Genomic DNA, 22704 nt, shown 5'->3' with positions numbered 1-22704 from the left:
CATTTCAGTTCGCTGATTCCCAAGATGTCGATGTTCAGTCTTGTCATCTCATGTTTGACCACATCCAGCTTGCCTTGGTTCATAGATCTTACATTCCAGGTACCTATACAATATTGTTCTTTACAGCATCGGACCTTCTTTTCGCTTCCAGATACATCCACAGCTGAACGTCCTTTCGGCTTTGGCCCAGCCGCTTCACTCTTTCTGGAGCTACTTGGAATTGCCCTCCGCTCTTCCCCAGTAGCATATTGGACACCTTCCGACCTGAGGGGCTCATCTTCCGGCGTCATATCTTTTAGCCTTTTAACATTGTTCATGGGGTTTTCTTGGCAAGGATACTGGAGTGGGTTGCCATTTCCTTCTCCAGTGGACCACATTTTGTCAGAACTCTCTGTCATGACCTGTCCGTCTTGGGTGGCCCTGCACGGTATAGCTCATGGCTTCACTGAGTTACGCAAGCCCCTTCGCCACGACAAGGCAGTGATCCATGAAGGGGAATCAATATATATGCTTTGACAATCTCTTTTCTTTGACTTAATCAGTGTTTTAGGTTATTTATTCTGCGTGTCTGATAGCTCACACGTTTCTGTTGCAGGATGCTTCTCTTCAGCTTTCTTTCTCTAATGGTGTCTTTTTGGGTTCCGTTTGTTTTATCTGTTCTCTTTTGTCATTGCATTATTCACATATTTCACTGCTTGCCTGATCAACATTAATAATCTTGATTTCACATGGGTAAATGTAGATTATATTAATTTCTGTCCTAGCTAGTGAGAAAATGAAATTCCCTCTTTTGCAGTCAATAAAAAAAATGCAGTGAACCAGCAAAGATGAATCAAAACATTTGCTGTAGAATGATTTTTTTTTCTTTATCTAGTTTCCACCAGCATGTCCAATTTAAGTATCATCCTAGAAAAGTATCAAAACTGAATTACTTACAATTTTTCACTCTATGCTTCCTCAGTTAGTTTTCATTTCTATCGCAAGTGGCCTGATTATTCTTTTAGGTATACAAGCATTTCTTTTCTTTCCTTCGCTCTCCATTTTCACTTAATTATGAAATCATGCTAATTCTCTTCATACAGCATTGCAAAAATCTATGCATTCTTTTTTGTTACAACTTTCTTATCTCTTTCATCTTTAATCTCTTAATTCTCTTACTTTTTTTGAAAGCTGAATTTTTACGTGAGAGCTCTCTGGGCAGAGAGGCAGGATATAAATCAAAATAATATCTCTCATCACTAAGACTGTGTGACTTCCCCTACCCCCAATTCTAGTGGCTTTCCAAGCTCTCCATATCTCAGCTACCTGGGAGTGGCTTTGTCAGTACTCCTGTTTTGAACCTTGTCCATTCTGTAACAGCTGCATTAGTTTTTGGTCAAAATTAAAAGTACTACTTTTAAACTGAAAAACCTAAACAACTTAGAAAAGTCATCTGAGATGATTAAGATGGAGATATACAGTCAGGTCAAGAAATAATGGGACATCGACATAATTCTAACATCTTTGGCTCTATACACCACCACAGTGGATTTGGAATGAAACAAACACAATGTGCATTAACTGCAGACTGTCAGCTTTAATTTGAGGGTATGTACATCCAACTCAGGTGAACAGTGTAGGAATTACAACAGTTTGCATATGTGCCTCCCACTTGTTAAGGGACCAAAAGTAATAGGACAGAATAATAATCATACATCAAACTTTCCCTTTTTAATACTTGGTTGCAAATCCGTTGCAGTCAATCACAGCCTGAAGTCTGGAACGCATAGACATCACCAGATGCTGGGTTTCATCCCTGGTGATGCTCTGCCAGGCCTCTACTGCAACTGTCTTCAGTTCCTGCTTGTTCTTGGGGCATTTTCCCTTCAGTTTTGTCTTGAGCAAGTGAAATGCATGCTCAATGGGATTCAGGTCAGGTGATTGACTTGGCCATTGCATAACATTCCACTTCTGTCCCTTCAAAAACTCTTTGGTTGCTTTTGCAGTATGCTTTGGGTCATTGTCCATCTGTACTGTGAAGCGCCGTCCAATGAGTTCTGCAGCATTTGGCTGAATGTGACCAGATAATATTGCCTGAAACACTGCAGAATTCATCCTGCTGCTTTTCTCAGCAGTCACATCATCAATAAATACAAGAGAACCAGTTCCATTGGCAGCCATACATGCCCACGCCATGACACTACCACCACCATGCTTCACTGATGAGGTGGTATGCTTAGGATCATGAGCAGTTCCTTTCCTTCTCCATACTCTTCTCTTCCCATCACTCTGGTACAAGTTGATCTTGGCCTCATCTGTCCATAGGATGTTGTTCCAGAACTGTGAAGGCTTTTTTAGATGTCGTTTGGCAAACTCTAATCTGGCCTTCCTGTTTTTGAGGCTCACCAATGATTTACATCTTGTGGTGAACCCTCTGTATTCACTCTGGTGAGGTCTTCTTTTGATTGTTGACTTTGACACACATACACCTACCTCCTGGAGAGTGTTCTTGATCTGGCCAACTGTTGTGAAGGGTGTTTTCTTCACCAGGGAAAGGATTCTTCGGTCATCCACCACAGTTGTTTTCCGTTGTCTCCCGGGTCTTTTGATGTTGCTGAGCTCACCGGTGCGTTCCTTCTTTTTGAGAATGTTCCAAACAGTTGTTTTGGCCACGCCTAATGTTCTTGCTATCTCTCTGATGGGTTTGTTTTGTTTCTTCAGCCTAATGATGGCTTGCTTCACTGATAGTGGCAGCTCTTTGGATCTCATCTTGGAAGTTGACAGCAACAGATTCCAAATGCAAATAGCACACTTGAAATGAACTCTGGGCCTTTTATCTGCACATTGTAATTGGGGTACTGAGGGGATATCACACACCTGGCCATGGAACAGCTGAGAAGCCAATTGTCCCATTACTTTTGGTCCCTTAACAAGTGGGAGGCACATATGCAAACTGTTGTAATTCCTACACCGTTCACCTGAGTTGGATGTACATACCCTCAAATTAAAGCTGACAGTCTGCAGTTAATGCACATTGTTGTTGTTTCATTCCAAATCCATTGTGGTGGTGTATAGAGCCAAGGATGTTAGAATTGTGTCGATGTCCCAATATTTCTGGACCTGACTGTAATATACTATTTTCTATGTGGTGATGCCTCATGTCTACAATAGCCTTGGTACTGATTCAGTCTCAGGCATGCTGGCTAAAATTGCCTATCAAAATGATATTTGAGGATGCTTAGTGTTTCCTGTTTCCAGTAACAGATGATTGAGAGAAATAGATATTTGCTAAGTGAAAATAATAATTTATTAAATTTACAGTATATGTTGCCCAACTCCCAACAACTCTGGGTGGTTTACAAGTTGTTTGAAACATTAAAAAACAAGAAAAACAATAAGAGACCAAAAAAAAAAGGGTAAAGATGGCAGGATGACAAAACCAGGTGGGAACAACGGAAAACAATCCACATAGTCCAAAGGAGGCTTCAAACCAACATTTTCAAGGCTCTTCAAAACACTAGCAGGGTGGGGGCCGTTTTGATCTTGGGAGAACCTCATTCCAGAGGACAGACGCTACTATAGAGAAGGTGCACTTCTGGGATTCCGATAGATGGCATTGTTTAGTCAAAGGAACCTGGAGTGCACCAACCCTGCCAGATCAAATCGGCCGTCCAGATACTATGGGAGATAGGTGATCCCTCAGGTAACCAGGCTCTATGCCATATAGGGCTTTATAGGTAATGACCAGCATCTTGAATCAAATTGGCAACTAGTGTAGCTCATGAAACAGAGGTGTTACATGGGTATACCGAGGCATGCCCATCACTGCCCGCACTGCTGCATTCTGGACCAATGGAAGCTTCCAGGTGGTCTTCAAGGCAGCCCCATGTAGAGTGCATTGCAGTAGTCAAGTCATGAGGTGACCAGGGCATGAATTAATAGAAGTTGCTGACCAGGATTTCATCCTGTTCTGTTATGTAACTTTTTGTAATCTTGCAAGATCGTACACAAACATATTCTTCTTTTGATGGAGTAAAATATGGGGAATCTGCATGAAATAGTAGTGACTGTTTACTGCCCCAAAATAAATAATAACATGTATTTTTAAAAATGTAGTCTCCTTTGAGATGAGCACCACAGCTGGAGACTTCATGGATATATCAGTGTAGTTTTCTTTCACAGTAGTTTTCTTTCTTCCTAGCCAGTGTTGTCTGATTTTGAAAAGCTAAGCAAGATTGGATCTGGTTAGTACTTGGGTAGGAGATAAGCAGAAAATACCAGTACAAAAGGCTACACTGGGAAGTAATTAAAAAAAAAATCCCAAAAGGTAGCAAGGATAAACCACTTCCATATTGTTATCAAGAAAATTATATAAACGTGTCCATGTTGTCATCTCAAACTGGACTTGAGATAGCCTTTATCTGCAGCATGTAATAGGTGTGATAATTTTTTTTAATTTTTATTTTTTTTACAGCCAGGAGTGAACAGTATGGATTCTCAAATTGGTATGTATAAATAATCAATTATTTGTTAATTAATTTAAGTTGTAAGAAATATTATTTTTTCTAATTAAAATGAATTAAAATTTGGTGTTAATTATCAAAGGAGAATTTGAAAATGCCAATTTTCAAATTCTTCTTTGATAATACTTAAAGAGGTTCAGAGAAAAGAACAAATCTTTGCAAGGGAAAATACTAACAATTTTTGTAGTTAGGGGAAGGGATCCTAACAACAGAGTGGTCAGGATTATGTGAGCTCATCAGCTACAGAATGCTAGGGGAGAAATTAAAAGGACATGGTTGGCTAATTAGATCATTGCCAGGAGCACATACATACATACATACATACATAGAGCATGTTGTTATGGCTCCCATTTTAGTATCAGAAAAATATTGCTTATCTTAAACACAGTTGAGTTTAGGTTGGGGAGTGATCTTCAGCATCAATGCTAAAATACTACTAGACATTGAATTTTTAATCCAGTTTCAGAATTAGTTGTCTGAGGCACTAACTGATCTGATTCATGCTACAGTGGTACCTCGGGTCACGAACGCTTCTGTTCACGACCAATTTGGGTCACGAACAGCACCGTTCGCAAAATTTTGCTTCCGTTCGCGAACTCCGCATCAGGTGACGAACAGGATCCGCGGCCATTTTCCTTGCTGTGACACGTGGTCGTGGCTTCCTGTAGAGAGGGGGACTCTCCCTCCAAACAATAACCGCCTCCCCACCCGCCTTCCTGTCCTCCACACCTCAAGCAAGGTTAGCGTTCTCTCTCTTCATAGTGTACTGTACTGTACTTTGTGTCATATTTTTGTGGTTTAAAAAAAAAAATACATATGGTTCAGAGCGGATTAACCGTATTTACATTGAACCTTATGGGAAAATTTGATTCGGGTTGGGACCAATTTGGGTCGCACCCAGAGTCGCGGAATGAATTAAGTTCGTGACCCGAGGTACCACTGTATATGCTTACTTAACTACATTCGATCAGCAACTGTTCCAAGTTACAACAATGCTAAACGAATGGTTACAACTGTCCCAGCAGCTCCATAGTCACATGATCACAATCTGGGAGCTTAGCAACCTGTTCACATTTAATGCCTGCTTGCCAAGCACCCGTGACCACATGATCACTATTTGCAACCTTTCCTGCTGACTTCCCCAGAAAGTCAATGGGGAAGCTGGCAGGGAAGGTTGCAAGTTGCTGGAACAAGTCTGCGCACCCTTCCCAGCCCCTCTGTGCTCATGCCAGCTACTTGTGCACCCCTGCACACCCTCCCTGATCCTCACCACACATCCCTCGCACTCTTACATACCCCCTTGAACACTCCCCCAACCCTCTCATGCACCCCCTCACACCCTCCCCAACCCATGCAGCACCTCTCATTGTACCCCCTTGCATCCTCCTCAACCCACACAGCACCTGCCACACGCCTCCTTACACTTTCATGCACCCTCCCTGACCCGTGCCTCTCACACACCCTGCCTGACCCCCGTGGCACCTCTCACACACCCCTCACACCCTCTCAGTTCTCTTGTGCACCTGTGCCACATCTTTTGCCCACCTTCCCCAACCTCCTCGCTCCCTTCCCCATCCAGCAGCAGCCACTTACTTGCCTGCGGGCCTGGGACTTGCAACTGACTTTGGTTGTGGGAAGCTGGCCAGAAGTTGCCTTGCCTAACAACCATGGGATTCAGTTAACAACAGCAACCAGGACTGCACGGGTTGCCATCGCTAAGCAATGCGCTTGTACTTTAGCGATGGAAATTCTGGTCCTAATTGCTGTCATAAGTCAAGGACTGCCTGTATTGTCTTTGAATAACAATTTTTGCTAAGCCATAAAAAGGTAATTACAGAGCACAATGGCTAAGTTCACACAACCAACTAAAGTGAATCCAACCAAGTCAACGTAACCTGTTGTGACTTTGCATGGTATATGAATCTAATTACTGCTCTGGCAGAGAAGTACTCAGAATATTTGGCATGTTTAGTGCTCTCTTTGGAAATCAGGTAGTTAAAGCATGATGTGGTTGCATGTAATACATACCTAATATCTGGACACTCATGATCTGCCTTTTTATTTTTTATTGTTTCTGCCTTTTTTTTAAGTGTAAGCTGCGAGTGTCTAAATTGTATTAAATAAATGTGGCCTCTGCCAAAATGTAAATCCATGACATTCTGCCTGAAATAGTTGCTAGCAAGTAAGCTGTTAAGTATAGGACTTATGTGCCAATTTACTTCAATACATTTGAAAGCTTTTTGAATCACATTAAGCAAAGCAGGAAGGGTCTATTTTAGTATTTCCATAAAATTGGTTTTTCATTTGATTTTTTTTCATAGGTTTAGCCCCCCCTGGGACTCAGGTAAGAAAGAACATTTTGTTTTCTTGATAATTCAGTTACTTCTAGCTAGTTTCCATATTTCCCCTCCCTCTTATATTAAAGTAAGCACTTTAATATAAGTGCTTATATTAATCTAATCTAATGAGTGCTTAGAACACTCATACCTAGATACAACATTTGTATAGGATAAATAATGTGGGTAAAATACAACAACTTGGCTTCAGAACCCAGAACCTGTATCACATTCATACACACAGTTATCAGTTACAATGTTGTGAGCTATATGCAACCTTTATGTGCATTCATTCTGTTCCAATGTATTACATTAAATTAAATTCAAAATGCAGTAAACATTTTCCTTTGATGAGATTGATTCAAAAATGCTTAATTATGGCAGGATCGTGCCTGATGTTTCAGCTAGTTCTGATTTGTTATATTCACACCAGAACAAACTGTTAACTAATAGTAAGTTTGGGTGTTAATAAACCATTGTTAAACATTATCCAGAATTCTTAACCAGGAAAATCTATGGGGTGGTCAAAATCTACATGATCTGTCATAATACAAGCCTTGCCTTGGCATGTGTACAAATTGGGCAGGGCTTAGATCACAATGCCATGCCTGCTGTCTTGCAGATTTTTGAGCCTTTCTCCCGACACACAGACACCCCTGTTCTCAACTAATTGTAGTTTATTATTTATTTGTTTTATTAATTTTTTTTTATGCCACCTGTCTCCCAGAGACTCTGGTAATGAAAACAGAATGAAATACTTTTTAATCTCCTTGTAACTATGATGGAACAAGAGCGAGAAGCAAGCTTGTTGCATGTAAACTTGAGACTTAGAACTGTGACTAAATTAGGCTACATTTCTGCAATTTGAAAGTTCTGTTCCTTAATAGCTAATATAGAATTGATTAGAAATCCAGAACTTGTCATATCATGTAAGAACAGTATATTTATCTCCAGTCAGGGTGTTTTGAATATCTTAGGGAACATTTTTATAATGCAAATATGCACAGAAACACAGTTTTTAAATTTTAAAATGTTTATGTTACTTATTGAATCCTTAATCCTTAAGAATTTTCAGGGGCATAAATAAGATTTAAATAAAACACTAATGATCGTTCTCATGACCAACACCTCTAGCCTCCACTTTTCTTCTAAGGGAAGTATGTGCCAGTTAAGGAAAATAAAAGTCTCCCTCCAGTGAGCTTGATTCCTTGTGATTATTAACATGTTGATGAATTGTCTTAGCTTCATTGTGAAAGTGATATTCCATTATCATCTTCTTGGATGTATTTTTCAACTTCATTTCCTACAGCCCACAGATTTGATTCTGGTAAGGTTTCTAAGATCAGAGTTAGTTAGGTGCTGCCATCTGCTGTAAATAATTAAGTGTGGCTTATAGAAAGAAGGCATTGAAAAGGACAGCAAGTACTGTCCTGAAATCTCAAATTCCACATCCACACATTTGAATAGCATTCATCTGTAGTGTAAATTTATTCTCTGTCTCCATCACTTTTTTTGAGTGATTTTTATTTCAGACATAGTTCTTTGCATATAGGTATGAAACTACCTGTTACAAAATAATTAAGATCATACTCCATTACTTATCAGCACATTTGAGACTAGGCTGGATTACTATAATCAGTGATTGTATTTCTATATAATGCAGATTTACTAAAAATAAATAACACATTAAATTATCGTTAATGAAGCTAGGCTGTTTTGGTAAGTGTTGTTACAATTAATGGAAGCAGGAGCTTCCTGTTCTCCATCATTGTAACTTAAGTAGTTGTCATTTCTGAATAAGTTCTATTATGTAAATTGGGTTATGTTTCGTTGTGCGTACACATAGCTTCAAACTTACAATCTCTTCTATATATTTGAGTCACAAACAAGATCATAAAAATATGATTAGCATAATTGAATAGAGATGGTAATACTTTCTTATGATCTTAAAATGACAATTTCCTTCATTTATGTTGAACATGTCAGATAATGTTCAGTAAGGATTGGTTGCAATTGCTTTGCTCTTGGAAATGCAACTCAGAAATTGGAATATTAACTCACAGGATTTGGTCTTGTCTAGGTGGCACATTTTAGACTGCCATCAACAATTTATTAATATGACTGTGTGAATCACTGTGTAATAACCAAGCATGCATCCCTCTTGGTTGTATCCCTAACATTTAAAAGCTGTGAAGACAACCAGATTGTGGACTCTTCAGCCATTGGGACTATCTAAAAGTATTGTATAACACTGAAAGAAATAAATTGATTTACAACGCCAAATTATTTGTTTCGTTTGTTAACATTTGATAAAGGGGCAAAAAGCAGTCTGATCAAAACCATTGTTTTTTAAAATACAGAAATAAAATTAAGGAACAAGGTTATCTCTCTTATCTCTTTAACAAAAACATGCTGCATTTAACTGGATTAAATCTTAGCTCATATTCTCTTTATTTAGCCCACACCTCCAGTTGTTTGTTCAGTGCAACAGGCCACTCCAACCAATAACTCTACTAATGAAGAGCCTTCAAAACAGGTATCACATTTCTCTCTTAAACTTTTGTCATGCCTTATCTTAAAATCCTGAGACAGAAGTTTTCTTTATGATGTTTTGTTTTTCATAGAAATCTATGTGGTCAGAGCATAAGTCACCAGATGGAAGAACATACTATTATAATACTGAGACCAAGCAGTCTACATGGGAGAAGCCAGATGATCTTAAAACCCCTGCAGAGGTAAAAGAAGCAACTATAATTATTTAGCTACCCATGTTTCACTGAATTAAAAAATGCATGTATTACTAAGAAAAATGTTCCTTTCTGGATGCTACCCTTAATTTTACTCTAGTACCCTAGTCTTCATATACATTTCATGTAAATGCTGCGCTAGGCAGAAGATGCCCAAAGAGTTTTATTCCATGAAAGGAATTATATGTAATTAGTATCTTTGTTTCTAATGGCAATTTTGCATCTCCAACCAAAGATTTTGATAGCATTTTACTGCGTTCAGTTCTGTATTATAGAATGGTTTCAAATATTGTGGTTTTTTTCCCCCCTTCCTTAGCAATTGTTGTCAAAATGCCCATGGAAAGAATATAAATCTGATTCTGGAAAGCCTTATTATTACAACTCTCAAACAAAGGAGTCACGCTGGGCAAAACCCAAAGAACTTGAAGATCTTGAAGGTAATTGTCATAAAGTTTTCTCTGTCCTTTTATGGGCTGCTTCATAGGTAACAGCAGCAATCCCAGTTAGTGAAGGTAGGAAATTCAGACCATATAATAAAATAATCTAAACTATTATAAATGTTTTAACTAGAGGAGCAGTTGGATAAATTATCATTGACAAGAGAGAAAAGGACACAGTCACCCTCAGTAACTACAGAACCAGTAGCTGTTCTCAGAATGTTATTGCACTGACAGCAGTTCTTAGGCAGTATTTGTTTTAAATAGCTGGGACTGGAACTGGCAGGAATTTTATGTTCCAAAATTACTACTGAATTATAGTCTCCTGCTCACAAATCAGTGTTCATATGAAAAGATCCAAGAAGTCTGTGTATTTTTTAAATATAATTTTTAAATATAAAAGAGGGATAAATTCTCTTCTGTAGATCCAATAAGAAAACATTTTCCAGGTCATTCTCTTGGTTTATCATTTGTATTTCCCTTTTAATTTTTAAAACTTCAGCAAGTCTCTTTTGTATATCCAGTAAAGCATCCTTTTCCAAATCATTCTCTTGGCCTGTCATTTGTAGTTCTATTTTCAGTACTTTCTCTGTCTTGTCAGATAAAATTTGTTCCACATCTGTCATTTCTTTATTAACATCTTTTGGACATAGTAATGATGTCTGCTTCGATGGATACACTAACAGTGTTGATATTGTAGTTACTAATTTCTGGCTCCATTCTTCAAAGATCTCCTTTAATATTTCCGATGCCATAGCAGTTTGTGTCATTTTCTAAGTCCCAATATTAACTGACATCAAGAACAGGCTTGTATATTTTTTTTCTTCTGCTTAGAATCTGTAGTCCCCTTTAGTGTCTAGTTTCTAAAATCATAAAGTAATTTATTCTTTGTTATGATTTACAATAGCCAGGATAGCCAAAATAAGTCTGTTTCCCACAAGAAGCTATTTATTTTTTTATAGTTAATTCCAAATCTTATAGTGAAAGTCAATATTCCAAATTTATCTGAACCATTAATACATTTATACCTTTCTTAGATCAAAATCTTATTTGGCTTTTTGCTGTTTATTTCAAATTTGTTAAGTTCTTAAGGTTATAATTAATTTTTATTTTGTTCAGAGTTGAAGATAAACTCACCCAATGACTTTTCAAATTTGTTGTTCCAAGGTTTCTAATAGCTTTAATATATTAATAGGCAATTGCTGAAAGTGATTAGAAAGTGAGGCTTGCAAACTTAGTGTCCTTTATAAGGCTCTACCATGGTTGCAAGCAAGGTGTGTAATCCCTTTGTCTCCCAGCGATCAAACGCATGGAAAACTACTGTCCTGCAGTCTCCTTCTGAGGAGCAGCTGTCTGGAGAACATGTGGGCAATCTCCAGTCCTCTCCTTATCCCAGAGAGGTTCCAAGACACTGGTCTACTCGTTGGTTCCTTGCTCTTTGCCGTGCTCATCAGCTCCACTTTTGCAGTGGCATCTTCAGTTTGCCATACCTCCCCTGGAAGTCTGAAGTCTGTGTATTTTTGAAACTGCATTTTGTGGGTCTGTGGCCTGAAATAAAGTTATTCATTCATGAAATACTTTTGACATGTAGGCTATACCATTTTCACTTAAACTAAATTCTCATATATGATTTTTCACATGCAAAGCATTTTAGGATTGGTCTCTAAAATGATGTACAATACCTTAAATATATAATCTTATTGATCTTGAGTGGATAACTTCTTTTGTTTTCTTTTTTTACAGCAATGATTAAAGCAGAAGAAAGCAGGTATGTTTACAAATACTTTTCTTGAAGGTGTTCTGTTTGTACTTCTGGATATTCCAGGGGAGGAGTTCCTGATTTTCTTTCTGCCTTTATTATCTTTTGTTTTGTAATTAAGCCACCCAGACTCATCTGGAGCAGGGTGGCCTCTAAATTTAATAAATAAATGAATAGATATACACAAACCATTCTAAAATACAGATGATGAACTTGAGTATTGTGATGTTATAAATATATAAATAATATATGAAATTGATGCAAATAGAGCATATTTAATCATTAAAGTATGCTTTATTTTTCTCTTAGAAATTTGTTTATATTTTTATGTACAGATTATGATGATTGTTATTATAATTATACTACCCTTTATATATTCATTCAATTCATAGGGCTACACATTTCAAGGAAGTGACTGGGTGGCTAACAGTACAAAATAAATAGACAATTGGCAGCTGAGATTGAAAAAAAAAAAGCCAATAAACTAAAATGCAGACAAAAGTGATAAAAATGATTAATTCGTATTTAAAAGCTTGTTTGCAAGCAGAAAGGGTAGAGGTTATATACAATCTTGGAGAAAGTACTTTCAGTAGGCTCCTTTGACAAAGTAGACATCTTTAAAAGGGCCTTTCCTGTTGAACTGAAAGCCCAAAGGGTTTTGGATAGCTGATCCCTCTCCTAGTCAGGCTCTAAGTTATATATGGCAGCAAGACTGAAACCAGCATTTTGAATTATTTTCAGGAAACAATTGACAATCTTTTAATGGGGTTGAAATGACACTAGTATTGTATCATTATTAGTTAGCAGCCCAGCTGCTCTATTTACACCAATTTAAGCTTCTCAGCATGCTGAATTAATTGTTCCTTAACTGTGATATAAGCAAAGCATGGGTGCTCCTGGATATCCTTTTTGAATAAGTGAACATTTCTAAGGAACTAATTGACGTTTCCCTAGCAAATGATTTAGCATAATCTGTAAAATCCGTTAAAATGAGTACATGTTGATAGCAAATTGCAGTATTGTGACCTTTTAATTTTCAGGAAGTTAGTAGTCACAATCTGAAGTACTTGCTATTAATGTGTTCCTTAAGGGTTTTTTATTTTTTATTTAGAAAACAGGTTTCTTGAAGTTTGAGTTGTGAGATATACATGGGTATATCCCCAGTTTAAGAACAATTTCCGTTCCCAAGGTCTGTCCTTAAATTGAATTTGTATGTAAGCCAAAACAGTGTCACTCCTGCCAAAAAACCTTAGTATTGAGGCTGCAAGGAAAACCTTGATTGATAACGGAATGTCAACCTATATAAATTTTGATTTAGAAATCATTTAATTAAGTATGCACAAAATAATATATATTAGCAACTTATTTTTGTGATTTGGAAGGAAGGTGCTTGCAGTTGTAAGTTTGAATGGTATAGAATGTATAGAAGGACTTTGCCCTGTGTCTTAATGAGTAACTTTAAGTTTACCCAATGAAATTGATGAGCAGGAGGTTAGGAATAATAAAAGCACATTTTTATATCATGTGTAATTAATTTATTAGTAAGTCATTATTTGCACAGAATATAATTCTGATTAATGGTTTAAATGGCTTTTGAAATGTTGAGAAGTATATTAATTGACAGATCTATTAACAATTAATAGCCATGTTTACTAAATTAAGTGTCCAGGATTTGAATTCTATTTACAACTGCAGATACCTGGAACCATATGTAATAGAACTGCTGATAAGAAGGATTCTGTATCAGCTTGGAGTTCATTAGGCTTTTAGTAGAAATTTTTAAGGCATTCGTGCTGTCAAACGCTGTGGCTTGCAGACTCTGCAGGAGATGCAGAAAGTTAAAGGCTGATGTAATCCATGTCTTGCAAATCAGTTATAAATCCAACTTTTCACGGGGAAAAGGCATTTATAGACACACATTTGAAAATATGCTCTTTGTGAAATTGGCAGGATTTTTAGTACAAAATTGATTTCTATTTATGTAGTGGTAAATCAGAAGAATCTGTTCCAGTTTCATCTGCTGCGGTTGCACCAGGGGTTCCAAATGCTGCTGCCAGTGTCCCTGAAACTCCAGTACCTGTACCATCAGCCCCTGCTGCTCCTGCTGTTGCATCAGCTCCAGAAACAGAACCTTCTGCTGTTGCTCCTGTTATAGAAAATGACAACAGAGTAACTCCTTCAACAGATGAGCAGATACAGCCAACAGCTCCTTCTGTTGTTCAAGAACAGAGTGCAGAAGTTGTCACAAACTCTGTGGAAGAAACTCCAAAGCAAGAATCGTCAGAGTAAGTAATTGTTCTTAATGACCTCATCTGCTATTATATTTCAAGAGAATCTTTCATAGTTTGGGAGGAAAACAGGTTTTTTTGTTTGTTTTTGTTTTTAAAAAGGGAGAAGAAAACACAAGAAAGTACTTTTTTTTTTTTTAGTTTTTATTAACTTATACACTAGTACCTTTCTAGTGCCTTGTCACCTTAAATTGTGCAGTAAGGAAAGAGAGCCACAATGGAGGCTTAGTTAAAGAGATGTTGGAAATAGGTTGTCTTTTAATTTCTTTTCCATTCCCTTTAGCAGAGAAAAGGAAGATGGTGAAAGTTTCCAGGATGTCTTTCACTTATCTTTCCTGCTAGAGAGCCTTCTTGCAAAACCTGGAATCTTTTTCCAACTCTTGGTGTTATATATGGTGTTCCTTTATATTGCAATTTATGTCCCGAACTTCATTTCATTTCTGAGAGACTGCATGACAGGTACATCCAGTGAAAAGAGAGCAAGTTGCTGGCCATGTTCATTTTGCTGTAGTCTGAAGAACTGACCAGGAAAGGTAGTTTATAGTGAATTAAAGGATTAGTTCTTTTGAATAATGAGTTCTTCAGAGTAGGAAAATGTAACTTGTGTTGGCTCAGAGGCCACATTGGGCTTTGTATAACACTGAGAATTATATTCCAAAAATGGGAGGAGCCAAAACTCAAAGGGGGACTGATTTTGGAGGATGGGCTTAAGGGATACCCTAACTTTCTTAAAGGCACCCACGTTAAGGGGCATCTATTTTGCCGTTAAAATCCTACTTGATCACAAAACAGGCTGAACGTTTTGGTTTTGCCTGCTCTGAGAAAGTTTTGCAGAAGAGATGCGTCTTCTGCTGTTGCATAGCTCCTGAAGCTGGGAGATGCAGAAGGGATGCTTGTAGGTTGCATGACTGGTCACAGTTTTCTGGCCTATTTTAAGGATTGAGAAAACAGTGTTCATCAGAGTTGCTACCCCTTTTTGCAGAAACTGACAGAGTTAGAATATAAATTTCTTCATTAGGACTAGATTGCATATTTATCATTAATATACTAAAAGTTTTTGATAGAAAACAGAGCAGAATCTATGCTATATTATTCATGGCTTTAAAAATGATTAAAGCTATCCAGTTGGGTTTTTGTTTTTTTTGTTTTTGTTTTTTTGAATAACAGCAAAAGAGATCTGAATTAGGATCAGTGCATTTGATTAAATTTAGCATTTTAAATTTTTAGACAAATCAGCCACATTTTTTTAACCCTGGCTCAACTTAGTTTTGGGGGTATATCTTCTCACATGCAGTTCAAAAATCAAGTGTGGCCTTGTCCATGTGCTACTAAGCTAAGTCAGGAGCTTAAAATTAGTTAAAATTAAGGTAATTAAGGTGAGTAAAGATTATTCCCCATGTATTTAATACTTTTTTCTTGTGTCATATTAATATTTACCATTTTTATAATGAGGACATTTGAAGAGCCTGTCAGGATTTTCATAGGCTCTGTGTGGCTCTTGAGCCTCAGATTATGTATCTGTATTCTTTGTAATGGTGCATTTGAACCTTCTTTTCAAAAAATTTAAGTCCATGACCCTGTTGTCTTCACAGAATTACTCAAACACATTTGCTGAAACAGACCTCTATCTTTTCTGCATCAAAAAGGGAAGGAGTGTATAGTGGTTAAGGTAGTGGGAAGCCTCAGGTTCAGTTCCAACTTCTCTTAGGGTGGCTTTAGGCCAAATACTTACTCTCAGTCCAACGTACCCTATAGTGTTGTTGTTGGGATAAAATGAAAGAAGATCCCCATGTATGCTGTCTTGAATTCCTGGAGTTAGAGAAGCAAGTCAATGTCAACTTTAACTTTTTGTTGCTTTCAGTAAAACAAGCATAGCTCTATGATCATTTATCAGATAAAAAGCTGAGTATTATCAGAACTGAAATTACTTTGTCATACTGGGTATATATTATCAGTAAATAGATTTTGTTTGTGAAGAGTATTTCTTTAAACCTATTCATAAATACACAGCTTAATTCATTGACAGCAGGTTGAGGCCCTCAGCCCTGAGAGTGTTAACTGTACAGGAGATAGGGTATCAGTCCCATTTGTCTAAGTGAATGTTGGGCATCAGCTGACTGTTAATGTACTTGGGAACCAACCCAGAGTTGGTTAGCTGGGACCTTGCTGCCTATTCTGTTACTTTTGGAAAGGCATCAGCCTAATATTTATGATTACTGCCTGAGGAGATATTCCATTTAATTAGAGCTGCTACTTGTCAAAATAACCAACTTTTTTTTTTTTTTTAATCTATAGCGTTGTACCCAAAAAAGAAGAAGAGGAAGCCCAGCCGGTTAAAAAAACCTATACTTGGAATACAAAAGAAGAGGCCAAGCAAGCATTTAAAGAACTATTGAAAGAAAAGGTTTTTATACTGAGTCAACTATTCTTTAAATTTCAAGAATTACCAATGTAATAGTTGATTAGGAGAGTTGCTGATTTTTGTAAGGAACTTGAAGAACATTTATGCAAAAGTAAATATTAAAAACTAATCTCTAAACAGAATGGATTTTAAAAGCTGTCATGCTAACTATCCTATAAAAATCCATGGGAGGAAAGTTTTTTAATGTAGACATATGTTATCAGCTTGTAGGCGAGACAGTTGTATGTTTCCAGAGTATTCAGTGGGGTAGGGAAGGAGGAGTTAGGTGTGCATAAAATTTTGAATATTCTGCTTATTCATTGTGACTTCATGCTTGGTGAGTGCTGAAACATAACTGCTGAATTAAAAAGATAATGATTTCTGAGTGTTAGGTTAATACCTTTAAATACAGGAATTGGGCAAAAGTATTCTTGGACTTAACTTGCCTTTTCTAGAAATGATATGAGAAGGATGCTATGACACCACAGTGGTATACAGTCAGGTACAGAAATATTGGGACATCGACACAATTCTAACATCTTTGGCTCTATACACCACCACAATGGATTTGGAATGAAACAAACACAATGTGCCTTAACTGCAGACTCAGCTTTAATTTGAGGGTATGTACATCCAACTCAGGTGAACGGTGTAGGAATTACAACAGTTTGCATATGTGCCTCCCACTTGTTAAGGGACCAAAAGTAATGGGACAATTGGCTTCTCAGCTGTTCCATGGCCAGGTGTGTGATATCCCCTCAGTACCCCAATTACAATGTGCAGATAAAAGGCCCAGAGTTCATTTCAAGTGTGCTATTTGCATTTGGAATCTGTTGCTGTCAACTTCCAAGATGAGATCCAAAGAGCTGCCACTATCAGTGAAGCAAGCCATCATTAGGCTGAAGAAACAAAACAAACCCATCAGAGAGATAGCAAGAACATTAGGCGTGGCCAAAACAACTGTTTGGAACATTCTCAAAAAGAAGGAACGCACCAGTGAGCTCAGCAACACCAAAAGACCCGGGAGACAACGGAAAACAACTGTGGTGGATGACCGAAGAATCCTTTCCCTGGTGAAGAAAACACCCTTCACAACAGTTGGCCAGATCAAGAACACTCTCCAGGAGGTAGGTGTATGTGTGTCAAAGTCAACAATCAAAAGAAGACCTCACCAGAGTGAATACAGAGGGTTCACCACAAGATGTAAACCATTGGTGAGCCTCAAAAACAGGAAGGCCAGATTAGAGTTTGCCAAATGACATCTAAAAAAGCCTTCACAGTTCTGGAACAACATCCTATGGACAGATGAGGCCAAGATCAACTTGTACCAGAGTGATGGGAAGAGAAGAGTATGGAGAAGGAAAGGAACTGCTCATGATCCTAAGCATACCACCTCATCAGTGAAGCGTGGTGGTAGTGTCATGGCGTGGGCATGTATGGCTGCCAATGGAACTGGTTCTCTTGTATTTATTGATGATGTGACTGCTGAGAAAAGCAGCAGGATGAATTCTGCAGTGTTTCGGGCAATATTATCTGGTCACATTCAGCCAAATGCTGCAGAACTCATTGGACGGCGCTTCACAGTACAGATGGACAGTGACCCAAAGCATACTGCAAAAGCAACCAAAGAGTTTTTGAAGGGACAGAAGTGGAATGTTATGCAATGGCCAAGTCAGTCACCTGACCTGAATCCCATTGAGCATGCATTTCACTTGCTGAAGACAAAACTGAAGGGAAAATGCCCCAAGAACAAGCAGGAACTGAAGACAGTTGCAGTAGAGGCCTGGCAGAGCATCACCAGGGATGAAACCCAGCGTCTGGTGATGTCTGTGCGTTCCAGACTTCAGGCTGTGATTGACTGCAACGGATTTGCAACCAAGTATTAAAAAGGGAAAGTTTGATGTATGATTATTATTCTGTCCCATTACTTTCGGTCCCTTAACAAGTGGGAGGCACATATGCAAACTGTTGTAATTCCTACACCGTTCACCTGAGTTGGATGTACATACCCTCAAATTAAAGCTGACAGTCTGCAGTTAAAGCACATTGTGTTTGTTTCATTCCAAATCCATTGTGGTGGTGTATAGAGCCAAAGGTGTTAGAATTGTGTCGATGTCCCAATATTTCTGGACCTGACTGTAAGTGTGTTGTGCATGATGTTTGCCACCACTACTATATATTTGTCACCGCTATTGAAATTTACTATATTGGGGAAAAATCAATTGTCCTGATTGTAAAATATCAAGCCAGGCAACTAAATTTCCTTCAGATACCAGCAAATTACATAAGATAAAGCAGTTCTTTTTCAGTTCCTCATTTGTGAAAACAAAGTGCTAGTTCCAGAACTTATGTGACTTATCTTATATTTTTACAGCGTGTACCATCTAATGCCTCTTGGGAACAAGCTATGAAAATGATAATTAATGATCCAAGATACAGGTATCACCAGATCATTTAAAAAGTTTTATTGTATAAATGACTATTTTTTTCAACAAGCTGGATATGAAAGGGCTAATTGTGGTTGGTGTTTCCTCAATTTGCAGTGCTTTGGCAAAATTAAGTGAGAAGAAGCAAGCCTTTAATGCTTACAAAGTCCAGACAGAGAAAGAAGAAAAAGAAGAAGCAAGATTAAAATATAAAGAAGCAAAAGAGTCTTTTCAACGTTTTCTTGAAAATCATGAAAAAATGACATCAACAACCAGATACAAGTAAGATTATCTAATGTACAATAACAGTCTGATGCTAAAATCTTAGTATCATGACTGAGGTCTTGTCTTTTATGACTTCTGCACCTGCACACAGATTGCAATATATATGTAAGGTAGCCTAGTTGGGATGACAGAGTACAGGTACTCCTTGTCTTACAATGACAATTGGGACTGAGATTTGTATCGCTAGGTGATGCAGTCGTAAAGCACAATGTCACATGACCGCATCGCTTAGTGACCGAAATCCCAGCAGTGCTGGTTGTTGTCGTAACCCCAGGACCGCGTAAGGTGAGGACCTAACATGACCACATCATGGGAAGAGGCAGGAGTCCCAGGCAAATACAGCTACAGGCCAGGGGCAGGTGCCATTGGTGGGCGCTAGGGAGCGTGGGGTTTGATGCGGCGCAGGGCTTACTGTGGCGCTTGGGCTTGAGGCCATCCAGCACTGTGGAACTTAAGGCAGGTTGGGGTGGTGACAGCAGGAGTGGTCGTAAATGCAGGGTGGGGCGAATTTTGATCATGTAACCACAGGGGCACTGTGATGGCATGAACTTTGAGGAGCAGTCATACATCCATTTTTTTCAGTGCCATCACAACTTTGAATGGTCGCTGAATGAATGGACGTAACCCGAGGACTACCTGCATGCCCTTTGGATTGCTTGCCTATTGGCAGATAAGTTGCCAGGGAAACTGAAGGGTTGAGTTAGAGGTAGAGAAAATGGGGAGGAACAGTAATATGAATTTCAGCAGTTGGCCTTCAGAATACTTTCCAGATCTGTGTTAACTGCACCTTGGTTCCTTCTTTATTTTTATCAAGAAGAAAGAATGTTAGTTTAGATACTACAAGTAATTGAGGGAATAAGATGCTGGTAGCTATCAAGGGAGAGTGGAAGTCAAATGAAGATGTTTTTAATAGATTACTTTTATGATTTTCATATTCCTATATATAGAAAAGCTGAACAAATGTTTGGAGAGATGGAAGTCTGGAATGCAATTTCCGAACGTGATCGCCTTGAAATTTATGAAGATGTCCTATTTTTTCTGTCAAAAAAAGAAAAGGTAATTGGTTTTCCTTCCAGGGTAAAAAATTCCTGCCTTCCATTCCAAGACAATAAAATCTACATTTTAACACAATATATTTGAGATTTGGAGTGTAAATTTCTCTTGTGGTTGCTATAAGAATGCCTAATGTTCCTAATTTTTCACTGATAGAATAATTTATTTCGTAAATTATTAACACAGGGATAAAGAGAAAACTTGATGTGGTAGTGTTAGATTTTTCTAGAAAGGAGTCAAATTAAAAAGCCAGGTAGTTTCTTGCTAGGATTGACAACTATCACGTTTCCTTGCAAACAGTGATTTTTACAGAATTGAAAGTTCAGGCAGAAACACATAAATTGGTGCAGTTGCTCAACATTTGTACATTTCTGTCTTAACAATTAATGGGCAATGCTGAATTTTAGGAAAACATAATTGCATTTTATATGTCTGTCTTTTTCAGGAACAAGCCAAACAGCTAAGGAAGAGGAACTGGGAGGCATTAAAAAACATTCTGGACAATATGGCCAATGTTACTTACTCTACAACTTGGTCAGAGGCTCAGCAGTATCTGATGGACAATCCTACATTTGCAGAAGATGAGGAACTTCAGAGTAAGGATAACATCTTCATTTTATTTTTCTTCAAAAAATTAAAATTTAAGTTTAGTTGGCAGCAGCAACTCATCTAACAAAGCTGTTAATCAAATCAAAAGTCATGGTAGCAGGCTTCTGCCAGTGCAGAATAACTTTACGGTTCCATTACAACCACCATCTCCAGTCACACCCTCAAAATCCTCTCCAAAGAGTTGAGATCTCTCTGCAATGTATTTGGACAGTGTGGTAGGGTCTGCGTAGAACTGAGTAAATATTTCCCTATCCTCCCGAAGCTGCCTCTTTCAGCAAAGACTGCTTCTGTGGTTGGAGGTATATAGCCGGAACCCACACGTAGAGATACAGTTTTAAACTTGCGATCATGAATAGACACATTTATTTGTATTAGGGAATAAATTATTTTGCTATGAATTAAATAATTAGCATAGTGTGAATATAGAAATAAATACTTTATGTCCAATTTCCGAGAGGAATCATGAATAAATCCTTAACTACATTATTAGTGCATATGAATAAGACAACTAGGTAGGCATTTTCAGTAAACTGCCACTTAGTTTTGGAATCCCTGTGTCATACAATTTTTTGCCTTCATAATGGTATGAAATAAAACCATTTTTATTTTTTCATTACCGTCCTAAAAAAGAACTGTAGGTTGGGAACATGTTGGGTTATGGATGAGGTTATGGAATAAACTGCATGTTTATAATTTTGGAATCTCACTTTTAATCCTGAAGCCAGTTGGTTAAGAAATCCAGTCCTCAAATTTAATGCTGAAAGCTATTTTTATTTTGTATACCTCTGAACTCTGCTTTCCAGCTAAAATGGCTTCTGATGTGGGTTTTTTGCTAAAATTACTGTGTCATGAAATCAGCTTGTAAAGTGTCAGTAGTGACCGTTGGTTTGTTTGTTTGTTTGTTTGAATAAGAAATTTCCTTTAAGGTAGCTGTTCTGGGCAAACTGGTTTACTTCACTGAAACAATAAAAATGAATTATGCCACGTTTTGATGCAGATCCTGCTGCACTCATCTACCTTTTCAAGTCCATGAAGCAAAACTCAAAAGGTTGTGTTTTATATTATAGCAGGTTGTGCTGAATATTATGCATGTGCCATTTTAAAATTAGACTGCTCTGGGGACACTTGAAATGATCAATTTCAGGGTCAGAGAGTTTTGCATACCTCTATATTGCAATGGTTTAGCACCCTGTTCAGTGTGACACAACACTGACTTGTTTAATATTTACAGGCATGAAAGAGGAAGAAAAAGGGCATGTGTCTGAAGCTTGGGGAAGATCACAAACCAAAAGGACTTGTATTTTAAGTGGCATATTATTTAATTTTATAAAAATCTATTGCTGCCTTTTTAGATATGGATAAGGAGGATGCCTTGATCTGTTTTGAAGAACACATAAGAGCATTGGAAAAGGAGGAAGAAGAGGAGAAACAGAAAGGCTTACTCAGAGAAAGGCGACGACAGCGAAAAAATAGAGAATCTTTTCAGGTTACTGAGAAAATGCTAACTTCTGCTTGGTATCAACTGAAGAGCTTTCAGCCATTTTAAGTATTGGCTGGGTGAAAAATCACCAACAGTTCTGATTCTGGGTGCAGAAACTAATCTCTCCAAATCTTGTGTGATTTCTAAGCATTGTGCAAATTTCAGTGATTTCACTCCTTTGACTCTATGGAAAGCTGGGGAGAGGATATTGGGCAGAGATTTTTAGTACATGGGGAGGGCTAACTTTGCCCTACAACTCTGACTGTTACCTTAATCCCTGACTTGCCTTTCACATTAGAAGTTCTTTATGCTTCTTTGGGATTGTAAAAAGGACAGTGCCTGCTTTTTAATTTGAGACTTTTTATTACAAGATTCCCCATT

At 37.9% G+C, this 22704-nt stretch overlaps 1 protein-coding gene across 3 annotated transcripts in view; it reads left to right on the top strand.

Annotated features, from left to right (window-relative positions):
• The window catches only part of PRPF40A (pre-mRNA processing factor 40A), a 42600-nt gene that overhangs the window by 10180 nt on the left and 9716 nt on the right, over window positions 1-22704 (top strand). For all 3 annotated transcript variants that reach the window (XM_088146562.1, XM_088146563.1, XM_088146564.1), the window contains 13 exons: window positions 4454-4484; window positions 6824-6846; window positions 9297-9374; window positions 9463-9573; window positions 9902-10022; window positions 11766-11790; window positions 13767-14066; window positions 16365-16473; window positions 18845-18909; window positions 19014-19178; window positions 20129-20237; window positions 20680-20830; window positions 22196-22329. In XM_088146562.1, the coding sequence (XP_088002688.1) occupies window positions 4454-4484; window positions 6824-6846; window positions 9297-9374; window positions 9463-9573; window positions 9902-10022; window positions 11766-11790; window positions 13767-14066; window positions 16365-16473; window positions 18845-18909; window positions 19014-19178; window positions 20129-20237; window positions 20680-20830; window positions 22196-22329 (1422 nt within the window). The remainder of the gene's footprint in view (window positions 1-4453; window positions 4485-6823; window positions 6847-9296; window positions 9375-9462; window positions 9574-9901; window positions 10023-11765; window positions 11791-13766; window positions 14067-16364; window positions 16474-18844; window positions 18910-19013; window positions 19179-20128; window positions 20238-20679; window positions 20831-22195; window positions 22330-22704) is intronic.

The sequence above is a fragment of the Python bivittatus genome, unplaced genomic scaffold (assembly GCF_059951505.1).
Source record: "Python bivittatus isolate LINGU-HERP-01145 unplaced genomic scaffold, Pbiv_v1 ctg000480_np1212, whole genome shotgun sequence".
Lineage (NCBI taxonomy): Eukaryota > Metazoa > Chordata > Lepidosauria > Squamata > Pythonidae > Python > Python bivittatus.
The sequence above is the reverse complement of the archived record's forward strand: the minus strand, read 5'-3'. Positions and strand labels throughout refer to the sequence as shown.